Raw genomic sequence first — 21,731 nt, 5'->3', positions numbered from 1 at the left:
TTGTTTTTTACAGTAGTAACTTTTGGGAAATGGTGAAATCTTAGGCTGTGAAGCTAAGACTGGAATTGAAGAGCCCAAGATCCCCTGTCTCCCTTACCTGTACAAATATCTCTCTGTTCTTTGAGATCAGTGGAGTGGTACTTTGTATAAATGTAAATTTTCATGGTGGATGAGACTATAACTAGCCTTACTTAGAGGTTTTTTTTTTTTTTTAATTCTTATTCTTGACATTTAATGAAAGAAGAAGAGAAGGAATGGGGGGAAAAATCAGAAACCAGGAAGGCAGTATTCTTGGAGAAGGCAGAGTAGATATAGAGTCTTAGGCATCCTTGAAGGGGCATGGGACTTGGAAGGGGTAGAATTGTAAAGCAGGACAGGGAGACAAAACCTTGTGTTCTCTCCTGTCAGTGTGTGTTACTTTTACCTCACCGGTAGTGCAGAATATCAAAACATGAAGGTCTAATTGCATACAGCCCCTGGGCAGTGGTGGCGCACGCCTTTAATCCCAGCACTTGGGAGGCAGAGTCAGGTGTATTTCTGAGTTTGAGGCCAGCCTAGTCTACAGAGTGAGTTCCAGGACAGCCAGGGCTACACAGAGAAACCCTGTCTCGAAAAACCAAAATAACTAACTAACTAACTAACTAACAAACTAAAAAGAATACAGCCTGTAGTACACACCTCTGCTATAGAGGCTGATGCAGAAAAATTGGTACAGATTTGAGATCAAGGTGGGCTGTGTAGTGAGTCCTAGGCCAGCTTGAGTCTCACAGAAGACACTATCTCAAGAATAGAAAAACAATCAAAAACATCAAAGCGGTAACATACCTAATAGCAACAACAATATATAACCCTTACACACACGGAAGGACGTAATAGGAGGCATTCTATGAGAAGGATCGATTCTCAAACCATCAGGTAATGGTAGGGACTTGGGTACTTTGATAGGCAATCCAGAAAGAGATTATTTGGGATGCTCCTACTGTATTTTTAGGGAGCTGCTTAGAGGGCCACATTTATGGCCATTTGCCACTCCAGTTCAGTAATTGCAGATAGGTTTTATGACGATGAAGCGTTTTTCTCATATTCAACCCCAGAAGTTTTTGTTAAATACAAGGGTTGAGTGGCATGCACATGAGTTGCTCTGCATTTCTATGAATCGATGTAGAGGTTGTACTGGTTGTAGGCTCTCCAGCGTGAGAGGATGTGACACAATCTCCCACGATATGGTTCACTTTAGCCAGGAAGGCAAAGAAGCCCGGTGACTCTCTGGAATGAAGGAGCTTGGCAGTTTGGCTGTGGTCTGAGAACGTTGCCAGTCGAAACTGGCTGGGTGTTCTATTTGTGTGTTCAGTCCAACTGCTTACTGACTTAGCCTTCATTTGGGCATGCTAGGTCAGTTGCTAAGACTGACAGTTGGGAGACATTTGCTTAATGCAAATAAATACATTTAGGACCCACCCCTCCACTCCGGCAGACCCCACCCCTCATCACATTCACCATGTCAACTGGAATAAAAAATTTGGTAGAGTCTGTAACACAATGTCTCTCAAACCACAGGTTATGATTCCTCTGGGGAATCTCATATCAGATATCCTACAGATTAAACATTTATATTACAATCCATAACAGTAGCAAAATTATAGTTATAAAGTAACAATGAAATAGTTTTATGGTTTGGGGGTCACCACAGCATGATGAGCTGTATGAAAGAGTCACAGCATTAGGAAGGTTGAGAACCACTGCTATCATGCATAAGTAAGAGTGCCACTTACTTATCTGTTTATTTGGTTAAGATAGGATCTTATAGAACGTAGTGTAGGCTGTTCTAAAGTTTGCTCTATAGTAAAGGATGACTTTGAATGCCTAATCTTTTTTAGTCTGATACCCTGTTTTCTCAGAATCCTTGTGCATCTATCTCTAGAGATAAATGAGGTGAATTTGCCATTAGAACACTTATCTGTAATAGGATGAGAAGACGCATTTTTGTATCTTCCTGATGGATGATAAAATGAGAATGGTGTGCATTTTAGTATAATTTCTTAGATTTTCATGTTCCTATAGGGAGATAACCAGGCTCAGGCATTTTTGACACACACACTCATACACACACACACACACACACACACATACACACACACACACACACACACACAATTTACGTGTCAACTGTCCTAGATGACAACACTGTTTCTGATGGTGACTCAGGAACTTGGAACTTTTCTTGTGTTTTTTTGTCTGTGTTTACCATCTAGAAATATGTCAAATGTACCAGAAAGGTGAGCATTAAAGTCACTTATAATAAAACTTGGCCTTCAGTGTTGGTTTAAATTATCAGGAGTACCTGTCTATTCAGTTACAGTTGCAAACACTTATTTATTGAAACATGGCAGAATTAAAGACAGCTTTTCTGAGAGGAGAAGATTAAAAAACTGGCTCATTAGGACGATTAGAAAGCAACATTTCCTTTTTGACTGGTTTCCAGTAGGGAAAGCAAGAGAGGGCTTAGTAATGTCTGTTCTCTCAAGTGCTTTCTGTCTCCTCCCAGCTGGCCAGGTTCTTTCAGTGTGGCGTTGAAGCCTTGAGTTGTTGTGACTCAACAAATGGACAACAACAAATGTTCAGGCTTCTTATTGGTGTCAAGCCCAGGAAATTGGCAAATGAGATGAATAGGCCAAATGCAGCAGCAAGTTTTCCTGAGCCAAGTGTGCTGAAGGAGCAGGCAGCTGCTGGGTTAGTCCATCGAATCTGTAACTGCCCCAGGTTGAGACATGCCAGCTGTAAGATTCAGGAACCAAGGCCCTGGAGGAAGAAATTGTCTCTTTTAACATTTCAGCAACCAGAACCTTTGAAAACCAAACAGAGGAAGGCAGAAAGATGTTTATACTTTCCAATATAATTCTTAAATTATTGACATAGTGGTAAAAGAAATACCCATGTATACAACATTGATATAGTATATCCATCTAGAGTCCATAATAGTCTTCCACAAAGGCTGTCCTAAATGGGTAAATAGAGTTCATATTGGTACTTTAGGTATAAGCAAGCCCCCATTTTCCAGTTTGAATTTCATATAAATCTGAGTGTAAAGTAATCTTTCCTTCTGTCCTAATACCAATTTGGTTTTGGTATCTGCTGGGGTTTTCTTCTTAACTCTGTCCCCTAAACTTCTTTAAAAGTTTGGGATTCAAAGTTGGGTGTAGTGGTTAGTGACCATAATCCAAGCACATGGGAGACCCAAGGAGTTACTGGATGTGTGAGGCCAGCCTGGACTAGTTAGTAAGTCCCAGGCCATTCCAGAATCCATAGTGAGACCCTGCCTCGAAAAGCCAACCAAAGAAACATTTGTGTTGGAAGGCTGCTACATTCTAATTGAAATTGAGCATATGTGGTTCACAGTTCAGTAAAGAATTTACTATGGGAATGAACCATTTCCTGGAAAATGAACAAAACCAGCTTCTAATTTCCCTGTGGACAATCAGTGGCTGGTAGAAGGGACTTTGGATTTAGTTGGTCCCTTTTTCCCTCGCTATTTTGGATCTAGAGTCACTTTGTTTATAAATCTCTTTTCAAACTTTTGACATAAGGTCTCTCTTTGTAACTGTGACTGGCCTGGCTCTAGATGGTACTTGCTGGGTATCTCAGGCTGAACTCAAACTTGCAACAATCCTCCTGCCTCAGCCTCTAGAGTGTTGGGGTTATAGTCTTGATGCCTGGCTAAGCAACCTTGTGTGTGTGTGTGTGTGTGTGTGTGTGTGTATGAGAGAGAGAGAGAGAGAGAGAGAGAGAGAGAGAGAGAGTGAGAATGTGAGTGTGTGAGAGTGTGTGAGTGTGTGTGTGTGTGTGTGTGTGTGTATGAGAGAGAGAGAGAGAGAGAGAGAGAGAGAGATTTGGTATGTCAGAGGATCATTTCCATGGATTTTATTTAGACAGAAAAATGAAACCCAAATGTCCAACCATCATTTATAAATGCCACAAACTCCTAGGCTGTCATTTCGGCTGTGGGCTGTTTTCTTCCTGGCTGCGCTGGGTGCTGGCTGCATGAGTGTCTGAAGGGCATGCATTTTAAAGGCAAGGCAGATGAAGGGTGTAATTTGGTGATGCGCTGCTGCCTGCCTTTCTTGCTGGATGTCTCTTTAGAGCCTTTACTATTTTCTCCATGGTCAGTTATTTCTTCACCCAGCTCCAGGCAGGCCTTACAATTTCTCCACTCTCCTGTACCTACAAATGACTGAAACGATAATTTAAGACACAGGTCGTCTTCTATTACCATTAGCGGTTTTGTTTTTGACCTGTATGTGAGTCAGTATTTAACAAAAGACAACCCACTAAATGCCACTAAATAAGTTGTCTTTCTTTTGGTTTATGTCCTGCACCGATTTCCGGTTTTCAGATAGAGCTCTAGCGTTTAACTCCTACTTTTAACATGATCAAATATGGCAGAGCTGTTGAGGTGGTCAAGGGGACTTTTCCTGACCTAGAATGTGGTTTGCTGGTATTACATTAAAAGAAGGATAGTAGGGGAAGGGGAGGAGGAGGAAGAGAAGGAGGAGTGAAAGGAGGGGGAGGAGGACAAGGAAGAAGGGGAAGAGGTTGTCTTCTTGGCTGTTTTAGGTAGCAGGAGCCCTTGGGATTTTGAAAAGATCATGTCACTGTCTGACATGCAGCTGTCTGCCTCCATTTTTAGCTATTGGCATCTTCCTGGCCTTCACAGTTCAGTGGCTTGGGAATGCAGAGCCAGAGTAGGGTGCTCCGAGGCTCCAGAGGCTTCACGGCTGACAGACAGCGCGTCTGTGGTGTAGGGTGCCTTGCTCTTTGGGTCTAGGATCAACATTCTCCTGACCTCCTTGGTGGTCAGGGCCATGTTTACCAAGACTGGTCTCTTTCCATTTGCACAGTGTCAACACAGAATGCAAAACAGCCGGAGTGTGATTTAAGTTCTAAGAAACCTGTCATCCAAATTGTAATTCACACCACAGGTGAAGCTGAAGTCACCCGGGAAGCCGAGGCTGTGTGGGCGGAGTGTGCATGGGGAGGTAACTTTGTTAAGACATGTTATATCCACGTTAAAAAAATATGGTGTTTGTTAGCAGGACTGTGTGTGTGTGTGTGTGTGTATGTGTGTGTGTGTGTGTGTGTGTATACATGCTCACGTTTACACTCAGGGTAAGATGTTGTAATATATATATTTTATTTATTGTGTATGTGTACGGGCATGTGTACCACAGGGCAGGTGTTGTGGTCAGAGGACAATTTATGGGGTCTGGTTCTTTCTTCCTTTACTTGGCTCCTGGAGATTTAGCTCAGGCCTACTGGCAGGTGCCATCAGCAGCTGAGATGTCTCTTCAGCCTGGCATTATACTTACTGTGTTTCCTTGGCACACCCAGAAAGTCCAAGAATTTGTCTTTTCCATCTGCTTAGGATGGGTAGGATTGTCTTGTGTTGCAAGTTCAGCCTTGCTCAGTTCATTTCTGTGTAGTCAGAGAGCTCTTCGCTCTACGTTGTAGGACAGATAATCTTATTAGAAAGCTTTTTAAATCAATGATCTTTAAAAAAACCAAAAACTTAAAAGGGGATGGTAGCACATCCTTTTATTAAAAGGGTATTTTAATTTTATTATTCTATTAAAATGTATCACACGGTTATTATTTAAAAGAGAGTTTTATCTTCAGGTGTGATCACAGCTGTCAAATAATGAACCCCCCCCCCCAAAAAAAAAAGTGTCAAAGATGTGTCCTGACATTGTTTTTCAGATTTCTGTTCTCTACCTTTGTTGGCCCTAATTGTTGAAGTGGCCATTTCATTGAAAAGCAATTGAGAGACTTCTCTAATGCCCTCTTCTACTTAAGCCACATCCCCTGTCACCTTTTCTCTAAAATGTATCATTTCTTTATCCAGTCTAAGCATTTGTTACAAAATCTTCCTGGAGAGTGAAATGCTCCTGAGTAGACTTCTCCTGAGGGCCCCCAGTCTCATCTAGTGGCTGGGAGACCATCATGCTAGTATGTTGTACTGGGACTGAGCCAGTTGCCATTCTGATGAAACCCCAGGCCACTGGGAAGGACAGTTGAGTTGAACCAGCAGGAGAAGGGTTCTGTTGCTTGCCCTCCCTCTGTGGGTATTTTCTTGGCAAAAGCCAGGTAGCTGATGTTCTTATCTCTGCAGCTGAGGCATTTTCAACTGTGGTTAAAAGTACAGAGAACACAGTTTTGATAAAAGACTCTCCCAAAACAAGAGCAGTTTTGTAGCAAGTGAGAAATCTACCCAAACATACAATTCGGACACAAACAAAGGTGTTTACTTCCTTTCATAAGAAAACTTAGGAACTTAGACTGTGGAAGGTCTTGTCTTCGTAAAGCCCACAGTGTGGAGAAATGGGTAGATACATGATCCTGACAAACAGCCTCTGGTGTTTCTCTTTAAGCTTGGTGCTAAGCTTTCTCTTCTGGCTCTTCTTTGTGAACCAGTGGTATGTTAAGATGTCCCATTGGTCATCTCTTTACTCCACAGGGTTGATGGCCCTACACTGGTTTAACACTCACGTTGGTGGCACTAATTTAAGTCATGTCTAAGAGGGTCAACGCACTGTACATATTTGATACATATAGAAGGTCCCGAATGCTGACATTTTTTTCAATGGTTTGCTGTACAAGGCTTGCCTCTCACATAGCCCAGGACCTTGTTTGGGGGGTTATGTTCTGATGGTTAATCAAGAGTACAGATGTAGTTAAGGCAGCAGTTCTCAACCTATGGGTCAAGATGACTTTGGGGCGTCAAGTGGACAGACGTCTGAGGTACCTACTTAACAAACATTCCCAGGGCTTGCCTGAGAATGTTGGAAGACACAGATATTTACATTCCGATTCATAAAAGTAGCAAAATTACAGTTATGAAGTAGTAACGAAAGTAATTTTATGGTTTGGAGTCACCACAACATAAGGGATTGTATTAAAGGGTCACAATGTGATGAAGGTTGAAAACCACTGGGCGAAGCAGCACTTTGAAGGTATGAAGATGCCTTTCTTTGGGCATGGTGTTTCTAAGTCCCCATGTCCTGTTCTCTCTTTCAGATGTGAATGAGTGATGGCCATCCAGTGACCAGCTGGGACTGACTGCCTTACAAGACGCCATGTGTATGATTAAGAGACATACATGCGTGACTCCCATTTACCTCCTTCCTGTCCCACAGAGTTACTGAAGGGAGTGAGTTATGGGGTAACATATAACACGGCAGGCTTTTCCTCAAGATAGCCCTTGTCAAAACAGGAAGATGAAACTCAGGTTTCAACGAGGAGTCCACAACTTGGGATCCTGTCTTAATTACAAGCAGACACGTCTTCAGACTTTTCTGTTTCTAACTGTCATGCCCCCAAGGAGATGTCTGCTGAGAGGTTAGTATTTCTATCCTGTTAAAGTATGTAGACACTGTTTAATTGTGTGCCTTCCACACAGGATGTTTGTTATGTAGCCCAGGCTGGCCTCAACTCCTTAAGTTTTTGAGGATAACCTTGAACCTGAGACCCTCCTGCCTCTACCCTCGAATACTGATATTACAGCGAACACCAGCAGCCCTAGTTTTCCGTGAGGCTGGGCATTGAACCCAGGACTTCACGCCTCAGTGAAACATTTCTTTAACCTAGCAACATCCCCAGCCCTCCGCCACACTTTTTTGTTTCTCAAGATTTTTATGCTTCTGGGGCAAAAAGACACCAGGCTGCTGGATTACAGAACAAAGCTTCTATTGACAAAGGCCAGAGACTTAACTAACTGATGAAGGACTGAGCAAGCATGCTGCGTGGGATGGGACTTACCCATAGGTCCTCTGTTTCTTCCAGTCTTTCCTTTCCATTTGTATGTACTTGCTCCAGTTTTGAGTTCCTAAAGTAGGGGTGGTGGTGGACGCAAGTGGGTATCTTCTGTCCTGTGTTAGGGTGCAGCTCAGTGGTAGATCTATTAAGCATTCACAAGGCCTTGGGTTACATTTCCAGGAGTAATAGAAGGGTGCAAGACTTTCTTTGCTCTGTGTATTTAGCCTAAAGGATTTACCTGGCTTTGAGAGGATTTTTGCTAGTGTGTGTGTGTTTGTGTGTGTATGTGTGTGTGTGCATGTACGCTTATGCATATGAGAGAGTGAGAGACAGAGATAGACAGAGAGACAGAGACAGACAAGCATACAGAGAGAGGCACAGAGAGTGTGTTGTAAGCAAGCAAATACAGAACATTCGCCAGTGTTCAATGAACTTGCTTCCTAACCTGTGGTGCTAGGTGGAGGTTTTGTGCTTCAGCTTCAACTTTAAATGCTAGCTGTAGCATGTATTGCAAGAATCATCCTCCATTGTAAGTGTCTGCATACCCTAGGATTGCCCTCCAAGGTTCCCCCGCACTGTTTCATACGAGGGAGTCTTCTGAATGGCTCTCATTGATGACATTCGATTCCTGAACACTGAGCTTCGCAAGCGCTATTTTTTTAGGTTAAAAATATCGAGTTCACCTTTCACTTTGGAATACCCCAGCACTTGGCAGCAACTTCTTGTATGAGAGGAATGGGGAAGAGTGTGCCCAGTTCTTCCTTCTCTCCCATCTGCCCCAGGGTGACTGCAATGGCTCCATAAATTACGGCTGCCCTTTTGAACTGACCTCCAGGTTCAGGAGATGTAAATATTGATGGCCTTGACACAGCCCACCCCAGCCCTGGTATGCACTTTGCTCAGGAGAGCAAATCTCTTCAGCTAACTGAAAGCAGGTGGGCTAGAGGATCCGCCACTCAGGATTCTCAACTGGCCATAATTCTGAGCCAGCCTGCCCTAGTCTTGTCTCTCCCTTGGCACAAGGCAAAGGTCTCTCTCTCTCTCTCTCTCTCTCTCTCTCTCTCTCTCTCTCTCTCTCTCTCTTCCCCTCTCCCTCTCCCCCACCTAGTTGTGCATCCTCTCAGTTCTTTAGCCACTCTCTTTGTATATTAGACTATATCTTAGTGAGGTGGCTCCTAGGAAACATGTTATATAAAGGACAACTTCTGTAAAATTTGAAATCAAGCCAGCACTACCACCAGCATGATGCTGTAGAATGGTTCATGCCTTGCTTTGGCCTCTTTCTAGTGCTGTAACCTTAGGCAAATTATTTAACATCTCTGTTTCAGTTTCTTTAATTATAAAATTAAAATCATCACAGTACTTACCTTGCCTAATGATTCCCCACATTGTCGTCTCCTCATCGTAGTCATTGTTGTCCTTGTCGTCGTCATCATCATCATCAGTTCCTTTGAGTAAGGAACTGATGATGATCATGAGACCCAGACTGGCCTCCACTGCTTATATAGTTAAGGATGGCCTTGCACTCCTGATCTCCTGCTTTTCAAGTGAATGCTAGGATTCCAGGTGTGCACCACAAAGTGTAAATCCTTTTCACTCTTAAAATTTTTACTGAACTAGTTTTTTATTTGTGTGCTCATGCAAATGCCCTAGCTTGTTGCACAGGTCCAGGGCAGTCAGAGGATAATTTGGGGAGTCAGTTCTGTCCTTCCACCTCAGGTTCAAGAAATTGAACGTCTTGCTCAGTAAGAACCTTTAGCAGCTAGGCTGGCCTTCCTTTCTTTGTTTTTGAAAAAATTAACAGAGACCCATCCATTGTAATAGTAGTAATGCCCACAGCCTAGAACCATCCTCAGGGCATGGATTCTAACTCCTGGAGCTGATGCTTCATTACATAGAAATTCTGTTGGCATATGGGTGGGTTGGTGAACATAATGCTGAGTTTTTAAAAAGGGTTTTATTATGAGTTTGATGTGTATTAAGAAGGGGAATATTGGAATACTTGCTTGGTTGAATTGCCAGGTATTATCTGTAGTTCTGGTTTATAGACCTAAGGTGCTGCAGGCTGAGTCAGAGAGACGCCCCTGTAGGGATGGGGATAGCATCACAGAGGCCATTACTGTGTTACCTTTTTACTGAGAAACAAAGGCGTGCAGAGATAGTACTCACCCATCTCTCTGTCAGAATATTTGTGTGTGTGTTACCTGAGTGTTTAGGCCCACCATGGAGAGAGAGCGAGGCTACTTAAAATGGAGAAGAAGGGGCTGAATACGTTTGCAGAGAAAACCTCAACAGTTCTTAAAAGCAGACTTAGTAGCCAGTAGCAAAAGCCCTGTGCTATTGTCTTCTAGAAACAAAACCCAACACACAAAGCTGAAGCTGAAATAAGAAGCTGGATGTGTTCCAGGGAAACCCAGCAGTCAGGCTTCTGAGGCTCGATTCGAAAGGGAAAAATCCATTTTGCAAAGTAACTTCTTACATTGATTGCTAGCTGTCAGTGTTTGACGGGCAGATCCTGAAACATTAACTGATTGAATTCTTCAGTCCTGCGTGGTTATAATGGTAGCCTCCCTCTGCTGCTCTGTGCTTCTAAATTCGTATGTGGAGACAGGAGACACGCGCTAAATGAGGAGGGGTGAGTAGAGTAGAACGTTTGGCATCAGCTTGTCCTTTCCTAAAGAGACTCAGTGGAAAGAGGTAGGATTTTAGTTGAAATATTGTTTATTGATTGCTTATGTTTTATAGCAGCTAATAAATTGTCCAGCTCCTGACACCCCCACCCCGCCCCCAACCCTGTGCCCAATCCTCCCATTCTAGACATAGTGGGTATACAGACACACTGTGAGAAGAGTGCTTGATGGTATCGTTCCTTCTCACACCCCTGGATCTTATCCAGCTCGTTTCCTTTGACACTGGGAACTGCCTTATTTCTTTTCCTGTCTTCAGTAAACTACTTTGAGGGCAAAGTAACTTAAGAGAGAAAGGGTTTATTCTGCTCGTGGTTCAAGGGCATAGTCTATGATAGCAGGGAAGCGAAGGCATTGGGAGTTAGATGCAGCTGCTCCCATCACATTTACAATAAAAAAAAGCAGACAGTGATGAATGCCAGGTGCTGCTCAGCTGCCTTTCTCCACTGCAGCCCAGGGGCCCAGCCAAGGGCTGCGCCACCCACAGTGAGCAGATCTTCCCATCCCTGTTAATGCCATCAGGAGGAAGTCCCAGGCTTCCTGCCTCCCAGGTGATGCTGCATTCTGTCAGGTTGGCAGTTGACGCTAACCATCACAGGACACCCACAGTTTGTGCTTCCCCTGAGAGTGAGAGAATCATCTGAGTCTAAACCTAGGAGTTCCCTGCTCCACAGCTCTGACTTCCGAGAGCGGCGGAGCCCTCCGTCTGGTGGGTACCTAACTCTCAGGATCCCTCTGCACTCTGCACTCACATGCCTCTAGGCTAATGGCCTCCTGAGGATGTGGGTGGCAAGAGATGGTAGAAATCAAGTTCCTTAGAGAGATGCAGAAAAAAGGTTCTGGAAGGTAAAGGGTATGCAGCGCATCTGGGGCAGGGTACCACAAGCAAGCAGTGGTGGCTTGCTGTGGCTGATGGAATGGAATGTGCTGGAGCAAAAGAGATGAGGTAGGGGAAGGAGTATCAACCAAGACTTGGGATTTCATCTAAGACAAAAGGAAGAAATTAAAAGCATGGTGAGTGGTGAACACGAGGTATTTTCCAAGAGCTGTTTATTTTCTATTGAACTCAGGGAACAATGCATATTCATTCATTGGCAGGCAATTTAGGGTAATGGAGCAGGGACAACTTCTGATTTCACCTCCTTGCCTCCTGTGGTCAGTGCCCACTTTTGTTGTGTTAAAAAAGGGAGAAGGGGTAGGGGCGGGGCTTAGGGGAGGGGGGGGAGCTAAAAGAGAAAGCAAGTGAAGTGCTTTCCAGATCTGATAACTTCAAGAGATCTCAGGAGAAAACTCTGGCTCAGGTCCCAGGATGAGGTCACACAGTCTGCTGTTAAATTTATGTTGGGATGTCAACCACACCAAAGGCTTGCTGCATGATCCCTCTGCAGTCGTTTATCAGGGTGGAGGGAATGGCTCTTGGGTCAGTTCTGTGTGTGCCCTGCGACTGCCCAGCCCTGCTTAGAAGGGTAGACTATTCACAGTGTAAAAGGCATTAAGTATTCTTTTTTGTTGAATGCCATGAAATTCAAATCTTTTATCTCCTCTACCTTGTAAAACCTTTATGCAAATGTTTTAATTCTCCCTTACCTGGCGAAACCTTTTTTTTTCCTTTTTCTTTTTTTTTTAACACAAAGGCCCAGCTACCTTCTCTAAACTTCAGTGACTGAAATGGCTCACCCCTTCCCCTTTCCTCTTTCCTTCCTTTTCTTTGTTCTGATTCTTTTAAAACTAGCTAGCTGTGGAAGACTGTGAAGTCAGAGCCTAGCCAATGGGGAGAGTCGCACTTACTACCTGTGCCAGCATGAAGACCAAGTGCAGTTCTTGTCCCTGTGTGTCTTCCAGCCTGGCTTGGGTTCTGGTCCACCTTACTCCGGTACACCTGGACAACTCATAGTATACAGCATTCATCAGAAAAGTGGCCTTTTCTCCATTTACTGAAAGCTCATTTTACCCCTTATAGCATTCTAAGAGCCTAAAAAATACTTTCAGCGTATGCAGATTGTGCTACTAACTGTTGTCTGGACCAGGGCTTGAGGGACAGAGACGTAGACAGAGGCATGTTCAGTCTTAAAGGCTGAAGATGAATATGCCACTCATGACACAATAGGCTGCAAGCTTAGTAGCTGTCACTCTGCTTGTGTGCTCCTCTCTGTGAAACGGAGACTGTTCTGTTTCTAACAATGAGCACTGTGGGTCTTTTCTTTTTCAAGGGATAATTTTAAATTTGAGGCTTTTTTGATGGGAGTGTGACTGGCATTGTGGATTGGGCCTTTTCTGTGCTACTGAGCACAGATGAACATGCTTGAAGAGGCCTGGAGGCCCAGTGGTTTTGCTTCCATCAGTGTGTTTTTTTTTTTTTTTTTTGATTGTCTGTGTATTTTGGGGAGGGACATCTTCCTCTGCTAAGCGATGTTTGAACCCTGAATGTTGTGATCATAAAAAGAGAAAGAGGTATAAGAATATGTTCTGGCGAGGTGTTGGGGAAGGGGGTGCCTTGGCAGGCCCATGTATAGTATAGAATAGAGTTTATTTACCGCATGGGGAGGGGAGTTAAGAGGGTAGCAGAGGCAGAGAAAGGCAGAGAGAAGGAGAGAGTAGAGAAGTAGGGGATGGCCATGACCATGTGGAGAGAGGGGGGAGGGGAATGGGGGGTGGGACAAAGGGGCAAGAGGCAAGAGAGAGAAGCAGGAGTTAGAGAGATAGGAGCAGGCAAGCAGCCCCTTTTATAGGGTCAGGCCTACCTGGCCGTTGCTAGGTAACCATGGGGAGGAGCATACCTGGCTACTGCCAGGTATCTATGGGGGTGGAGTTTAGACAGAATGCTAACACTGAAGCTTTGGAAGGCAAACTGCCATACCCCTGCCTTCTATATAATCAAAGCACAGAGGAGCTGGTGAAGGTTAGGCTTGGGGAGGGTAAGGGGAAGAAAAGTTTGAGAGAGAGAGAGGGGGGGGGGGGGGGGGGGGGGGGAGAAGTGCTGAATGGAACTGTCCTTCGGGCAAGAGCTTTATTAGTGCTAGAGCAGATGGCCAGCCCAGGACAGCAGGGACCAAAGATAAGAGGCTTCGATCCTACCCAGCTGAGCAAATTGTCTACTTTTAGGGTTTCTGAGTGTGTGTGTGTGTGTGTGTGTGTGTGTGTGTGTGTGTGTGTGTGTGTGTAGGGAAGCAGGTTTGGTTAATATTCAACCTATGCTATGTGACAGAGGTGAGGAAGCAGGGGTCATGTAACTTGGGTTAGATGTCCTGTATCATTTTTCTTTTCTCCCCTCTTGCTCAGAAAGTGGAGCTTGGTTAATGTGTAGCCTGTAAGATATAGCTATTGTCAGGCTGCCTCTAGCCTCTCCTTCTCAGGAGGTGTGGCTGGATGGGGGTTCGGAGAGATAGGTATGTACCTATCTTCTAAAGGCCTTTTCCGCTTAGAGCCTGGTTCTGAAGATGTGGTAGCACAGTCCTATCGTTACGTCTAGTTGGGCAGTTGTGATAGGAAGATTCCTTGAGTCCAGGAATTTGAATTTGTCTGGGTACCATAGAAAGAGGCTATATTATCCAGCCATACATACATATACATACATGCATATACTAAATATATGTATATGGCACTGATATTCATAGAAACTAGCATTTATTGAGAGCTTATTGTACCTTTTATAGCATTCTAAGAGCCTAAAAAATATTTTCAGCATATGCAGATTGTGCTACTAACTGTTGTCTGGACCAGGGCTTGAGGGACAGAGAAGTAGACAGAGGCATGTTCAGTCTTAAAGGCTGAAGATGAATATGCCACTCATGACACAATAGGCTGCAAGCTTAGTAGCAAACTGAATCTGTTAATGCACTCCCTCCTAATACTTGACTACAGAAGTTTGCAGTTGAGTGGAGGAGAGAGAGAGAGAGAGAGAGAGAGAGAGAGAGAGAGAGAGAGAGAGAGAGAGAGAGAATATTAATGTGAACCAAGCTTGGAAATGTGTTACTAGAGGGAGTATAATTCCAAGAGGAGTGTGGTCACAAGTACATGGCTAATTCTCCAGTTGAATTAGGATCACAGGTGATCATGTTGAAAATGAGAAATTGGATTGTGTTAAAAGGATGGATGAAACACGAATGAGAACAGGTTTGTCCAAGCACACGTGCCATGTTGAATGCATGCAGTGGTAACTAACCACCTCTGAGATGGTGATGTTGGTGAGAGAAGGTAGCCTGGGTAATCATGAAGAATGACATCATTTATGCCTCCGTAACTAGTTCAGTACCTTGGCTATTAGCCCTTGGCTTCTGATGGGTAGAGGTCCAGGTAGCAAGAGGAGGCAGAGGAGCCCAGTGAGAGCTTGTCATGACTGGAACATGGCCATCTCAAGCTACAGTTTGCTCTGTGAGCCATCTCCTGGGGCAGCCCATGGTATTTGCTCATGGTTGTGGTGTGTGTGCAACCAAAGGGAAGAGCACAGACCCCTAGGCGAGCAGGAAATGGCTAGGGACTTGAACTGTACTTCAGTTTTGTATGTGTGAGGGAAGACATACTTAGTGGTCTTTAGTGGAGTCCTGGGAGTTTCCTTAGCCCTCAACTCCCTCTCTTGTAAAACTGTTAGCAAGTAAAATTGACCTTATTGGACTCTTTTGAAATTGAAATAGGCTATAATAAAAGGCAAGTCTTGGTGCCCATAGTCATTCCAAAAGGGAGGTTTCTGATGCCATTGATGAAGTGAGATCAATCAGTGGCTTAAAGTATACAGTTTCCAGTTCACCTCACTCTCCGGTGACCCAGCTGCAAAGTCTCATCTCAGGGAGACTGAAATGAAACTTGGTGGGGAGATAAGATGCATACAATTGAAAAAGGAATATCTAGGTTTATTTGTCTACCTATCTAGCCCAACATTACCTTCAGAGCTTCTTCCCAAACATTTAGATGCTCTCTGCTGAGAAAAGCCAGCTCAGCCTTCAAAGATCTGCTCTTACAAGCATCCTGGTACACCATTGGCAGCAAGGTGGAGTTCTGTGATCTGTCTGCCCATTGGTAGATTCGGCTTTGCAAGCTGTCCTTATTGACCCAGAGTCCCAGCAAGGTATCTAGAGCATTACCATGGGACTTTGTACCTTCCTTTTTGATAATTCTTTTTTTCTTTTGAGGCAGAATCCTACACTTTAAGTCAGTCTCACCAGAAACTGTATAGTCCAGGCTTGCCTCAGACTATTAACTGTCCTGTCTTAGCCTTCCAAGTACTAGGATCACAGCTGTGGGCCACCATGCCCATCTCTTAAAACTCTATTTTGGTGGTGCACACCTTGAATCCCAGCACTTGGGAGGCAGAGACAGGTGGCTTTCTGAGTTTGAGGCCAGCCTGGTCTACAGAGTGAGTTCCAGGACAGCCAGGGCTATAAAACAAAAACAAAAACAAAAAAACCCTGTATCAAAAAGCCAACCCACCCACCCCACCCAAAAAAAACAAAAACAAAAACAAAAAAAACCAACTCTATTTTTTTTTTTTTTTTTGAGGCATGGTCTCATATAGCTCAGGCTTACCTCAAACTCAATATGTAGCTGGAGATAACATTAGACTCCGTTTCCACTTTTCGATATGGGTTCTGTGGTAAAAATAATAATAATAAAAAAAGTTTCTGGTAGTATACAGTTTGGTTTATTGATTGTGTATTGTCTAGCTCTAGTGTAAGGTCTTTGAGAGCGTATCTACTATTTTTTCTTCCTTTAAATGATGTTTACCATTAAAAACTCTTTATGCTGTCCATGGTGGCTTATGCCTACCATCTCAGCCCTTGGGAGGTTGAAGTAGAAACTTTACCAAGAGTCCGAGGCCAGTATTTGTACTACAATGCAGGATCCTGTCTCCAAATAAAACAAAATCCATTTTTATTTCAGTTTTGTTGTACTAAGGATCTAACGCGGGCAACCTGGTCCTTGCATAAGTAGCAGTCATTCCACTGCTGGGCCCCCATCTCCAACCCCTTCTGCTAATCTCTCTGAACCTCAGTTTCCTTGTCTGTAAAGCAGGTGACTTGATAAAGAGGCAGGTCAGAGGTCAGCAGGTGCAGTAAGCACTTTTGAATGCTAGTTACTGTGATAACAGATACAAGTACTTAATACACACTTGCTGTTCTTTGGACATTAAGGTGACAACAGCCCCTAGCTGTCCCCCCCCTCCCCCAATTCCTCAGTCTCCTACCAGGGAGCTGCCCCAACGCCTTAGGCTGACTGCCTCAGGGATACTTACCTTCCACTAAAAGCCCATGAACCCAATCTCCAGGGCTTTGTATTGATTCCCTCTAGTCCAGAGAGAATATGCTAATCATCTTTGCTAAGTGCTTTTGGCCAAAGGTGTAAAAAGCCTGATTCCAAATTGGGTTATAAAAAAGAAAACAGCTGAAATGTCTGCCTTCGAATTTGTGATTATGGACTTTGCATCTTGAAAGGCAGTAGGATCTCAGATTTAATGATAAGCCATTTTCAGTGCGGTATTCATAATTTCTTTTTATGACCTCGCTGGTCGAAAGAACTGCAGTAGGGTATAGATTTCGGTAGTGTACTATTTAATTTCTATAAAAATTATGCAAATCATTTCTTTCTTTCTGTATCAGCTGGTATGGCTTTGGGGGCCAGGGTGTTTAAAGCTATTCATTTGCGAGAAGCAAAACTTTTAAAGAGCGGTACTTAGGCTGTCAGTGTGCCTCAGTTTCTTCGTCAGAGAATATAAACCTGACCAGCTGCATACCTCCCTGGAGCATTGGGATGAATAGCTCTGAACTTGTAATGTACTTTAAATGTTTTGGATGAAAGGGTCCCTGTAAGTACAGGTCTTAGGAAGGTATTATATGCGGTCTTTCAAAACTGCCGTACAGCCTGTTTGGCAGGAACGAACACTAATGCACTTTTGGGTTTAGAGTTGTAAAGATATGCACTGAGAAGCCTCAGGCTTCATCCTGTGAGTTCTTCAGGCAGTGTGTCTCCACTTGCTTCCCTACTGCAAAGGTTCTGTCTGCAGTGCAGGTACCTGCAGGTGTGCACACGCGGAGCCGCCCTGTAGATGACAGGCTGCCTGGGTGCTCTGATGTTGAGAAAGCTCAGGCTGTTAGTGAGAGGAGGAGCCATGAGGTCCACTTGGCACCCCCTGGGGCTGCTCTAATCATATAGATGGGGGTGTGTGGGGGGGTGGGAGGCAGAAACACAGAACACAATCACATGTACTTTAAAACTGGAATGCTGAGGGAAGGTTTTGTTTCACGGTGATTTGTGGTCTGGATTTTTCAGTTAGTGGGCCCAGTGCCATCAGGCAGGTTGGCTAGCTGCCCTGAAACTCAGTTGCCCTGTCAGGCAGCCCCGACTCCTAATATTTGTGCCACCCAAAGCCAGAATGTAAATGGAGACCCAGATCCATACATCTTAACTGTTGAGAAATTGACAGACTAAAGAACCGCCAAACAAAGTGTGCGTGGAAATCCTGTTAGGCGCAGAACTGTACCTTTACATGGAATGAAGGCTGGCTTTGAATTCTGAGTTTTCTGACTTGTAAGAATCCCCGTAACTTCCAGCTGGTGTGGCCTATACTCTACCCCAGGGTCGGTAAAATGTATTACACACAGACACACAGAACACACACATTTGTTTATTTATTTGAATTTGAGACAGGGTTTCATTCTTGAGCCCAAGTTGGCCTCAAACTTGCTGTGTAGTCCGGGATGTTATCAGACTCATGGTAGTTCTCCTGCTTTGGCCTCCTGAGTGCTGGGATAATGCTTCAGGGGTTTGTTTATTGAGGATGAGATCTCTGTGGCCTCTATGCCTGAGGAAATTTCATTTCTTTTTTCTTTTTGGTTTTTTCGAGATAGGGTTTCTCTGTATAGCCCTGGCTGTCCTGGAACTCACTCTGTAGACCAGGCTGGCCTCGAACTCAGAAATCTGCCTGCCTCTGCCTCCCAAGTGCTGGGATTAAAGGCGTGTGCCACCACCGCCGTACATGAGGAAATTTCTTACTATGCTGATTCGTATTCTCGTTCAGCCTGGTGGAGTTGAGACCTTCTTGGTCCTAATACCTGGCACCTGATCTGGAAGAGGATCTAGGGCTTTTGGGGTGTGTGTGTGTGTGTGTGTGTGTGTGTGTGTGTGTGTGTGTGAGCACGCGCTTGTCCTCTTAGCATGTAGAACTATTGCCTGTGGGCAGGTTTAGCCTTGAAGATAGAGTACTAGCATATAGGCTAGTAAAGAGCTCTCTTCCAAGTGCTAGCATTATAAGTGTGCACCACCATGTTGGGTTTATGTGCGTGCTAGGTATTGAACCCAGGACTTCATTCATGTTAGAAAAGTTCTGCAGATGAAATTGAGCTGCATCTCCATCCCATGAGCATTCTTTATAGAGTACATGAAACTATGCTTTCATTCAGAAAAGTTAATATAAAGTGTAAAAAGCTTTCTTAGCAGACTAGGTAAATCATGTCCACATTTATCAATGATGAGAGTGAGGGCTGTTTTCCAGCACACAGAAAGATGTCTGTGTTTCAGTTTATAGGACCTAACAGTGCATAGTTGTTGTTTAGTTGTTGTTTCGTCATCTGTTAGTTCTGTATCATCAATTCAAAACATAGTCTTAGCTACTTCTTTCCCAAGCATTATCCTGGGCTTATTAGCAATAGCAGTCTGTTTAATTGTGAACAGATAAGGCTTCCTGCCTTCACAGGAAAGTGAGGCATGAGGGTGCATGTAAAAATTGTGCTGTGTCCTGAATAGTGGCTTCTTCTCTGGCTCTTCACATTGATACATTGTATCTCCTGCTGAGCAACTCGGGAAAGCTTTCTCTAGCAGACATGATAGAGAGTTGTCACAGAACAGGAGACAGGCCTTGCTTGATGAACTGACTTGGGTTTTGTGTAGAGCTGGGTTCAAATGCTCAGGTTGTCACTATTGGAAATAGCCATGTTCTTTAGAGCTCTGGTGTTCTGGAATGCTAGTCTTTTCAAACATCCGTCTCTGCTCTGCTCAGGATGTTGCCCTGAGCTGTATTACAAGTTTTCGAGGCAGTACAGTTTATAAAAGAACCTCAGAGCAGTTGTTGGTGTGTTATAACCCTTTAGTATTAACTGACTGTACTGTTTATTCAGCAAAATCTCCATGGATGAAATGAGTTCTTTCCCCTCTCCCTGACCCCTTCAGTGGAGTAGAGGGACATTGTCCCTGGACCTTGCTGTACATGTCCTTGTGGTCCAGCTTACTTCTCATGATGATCTGTTCGTGAAGAGACCATTAGTAATTTCCTCAGCTACTGGAAGGCTGCTGAGAAATTCCGGGTGGATATGGATGTAAACTGACTGTGAAAGCCCACAAGGACAAAGTCACCTCCTCCTTTGCCTTTCTTCTCTTCAACTCAATGCAATTTAAAAGTCTTTTGGTTCCGATAAGTACATGGTATTTGATCTGCTGTTATAGGGCCCACCCTTCTTGATTTGGGCCAGATCCTTCCCCGAAGCAGAGACACCTTGGTTGTTGACACCCCTTTGTGGTGGCAGTCGTGTGTTAGTTTGTTTTGATAATCCAAAATGTAATAGAATAGCTGTATGGAGAGGTATACCGAATATTGTTGATAATCAGGGACTTTGGCTGTTTGTAGAACGGTCATTCAGTTCTCACGAAATTGTTTACAATCTGCTACTCTGTGTGGGTTATCTCTGTGAATATGGCTATTCTCTTATTCTTTTTACTATAATTTTTATCTGCTGTACTAACTGTAATCTAGTCAGATACAGGTTCATTTTTGCCAATAAGCTACAAACTATGGTGAAATTTTAAAATGAGTAGAAAGAAGATTGCTGACCAGAGTTTATGATGTTGCTAATTTTAAAAAAATGAAAACAACCAATTTTGGTCTTCCTTTTCCTATGTTGCCAGATGGTAAACAAGTTGTTCAGGGCTCTGGGCCTTCTCTTGCTCTCCTCTCCCCCTCCCTTTATTTATCTGGGGTGGAACCCAGGGTGTCCTCATGCAAGGCAAGCAAAACAGGCTACCATGGAGCCGGATCCCTAACCCTGGCTCCTTTTTTACTGTTGTTGATATATTTTTTTGAGACGTGATTTCTCTGTATAACCCTGGCCATCCAAGCACATGCTCTGTAGACCAGAGTGGCTGCAAACTCAGAGATCCACCTGCCTCTGCCTCTTGAATGCCTCTCATATGCCACCAAGACCGCCTGGTGGCTCTTTTTATTTTCTCTAGCATTTCTTTTTTTTTTGTATCTAACATTTCTTTTGAGTTAAAAGTTCAGTGATGAATAAAAGGCCCTTTGATGGAAGCTATAGTGCTTCTAAAACCTAGCTGTGTATTACAGTTGTTTAAGAGCCTTGCTTGTTATGTCTAACGCCAGTGTAGTGGTAGGTGCTTTTACTCCCCACCAGGGCCAGGAGAATCACTTAGATTAGGATTCTGAGACTTCCTTGAGTGATATAGTTCAAGTCTAAAGATGAATGCAAGAGTAAATGAACATGTCTTGATTATCAGTCAGTATTCTAGTTTAGTTAGCTTAGATTTGGCCTTTGGAAATACACACACACACATACACACATTTTTCTGTTTTGCCTACATGTATGCCTGTGAATCATGTACATTGCCTAGTGTCCCCCCAGGCTAGAAGATGGTGTCAGGTACCATGGGGCTAGACTTAGAGTTTGTTGTGAGTCATCCTGTCGGTGCTGGGAATTTAACCCAGGTTGTTTGGAAGAACAGCCAGTGTCCTTAAGCACTGTGCCATCACTCCAGCCCTTGGAGATATATTTATATATATTTTATGTATAAAAAGTTCCCTTCAGTCTTTTCTGGTGACCAGGAAGAATTGAGAACCACTAGTTGCTCTCAGGTATTTGTATTGGGGAGGGTGTTATAGACCCCTGAGAATTCAGGAAGGCTCTGGATTTTGTCTTCAGACTGCTGTAAATATATATTAATTGAAGAACTATATCTCACAGGTAAATCATGTGCCCCGTATATTCAATAAGCCTAGATCAAAACGTCTCAAACCCAGAAGTCCTTTTGGGAGTGTGTGTGTGTGTGTGTGTGTGTGTGTGTGTGTGTGTTTTAACAAATTTTACTAATCCACTCATCATTGCAAAGAGGATGGCATTGCAGTGATTGCTTATGTGTCTGGGGGGAAATTTCCATTGTTGGGGATAGACTTAAAGCTGAGGGAACTGAAAAACCATGGCAATAGGGCTCTCTGTCTCTGTCTCTGCCTCTCTCTCTCTCTCT

The 21,731-nt window shown here is 43.8% G+C and overlaps 1 protein-coding gene across 14 annotated transcripts in view; it reads left to right on the top strand.

Annotated features, from left to right (window-relative positions):
• Nucleotides 1-21,731, top strand: part of LOC116082704 (protein TMA23-like) — a 414,563-nt gene that overhangs the window by 211,739 nt on the left and 181,093 nt on the right. For all 14 annotated transcript variants that reach the window (XM_031359601.1, XM_031359600.1, XM_031359589.1 and 11 more), the window contains one exon: nucleotides 7,069-7,389. In XM_031359601.1, the coding sequence (XP_031215461.1) occupies nucleotides 7,269-7,389 (121 nt within the window). In that variant the 5' untranslated portion in view covers nucleotides 7,069-7,268. The remainder of the gene's footprint in view (nucleotides 1-7,068; nucleotides 7,390-21,731) is intronic.

Source organism: Mastomys coucha, unplaced genomic scaffold (assembly GCF_008632895.1).
Source record: "Mastomys coucha isolate ucsf_1 unplaced genomic scaffold, UCSF_Mcou_1 pScaffold7, whole genome shotgun sequence".
NCBI lineage: Eukaryota > Metazoa > Chordata > Mammalia > Rodentia > Muridae > Mastomys > Mastomys coucha.
This window is presented reverse-complemented; position numbering and strand designations above follow the sequence as displayed.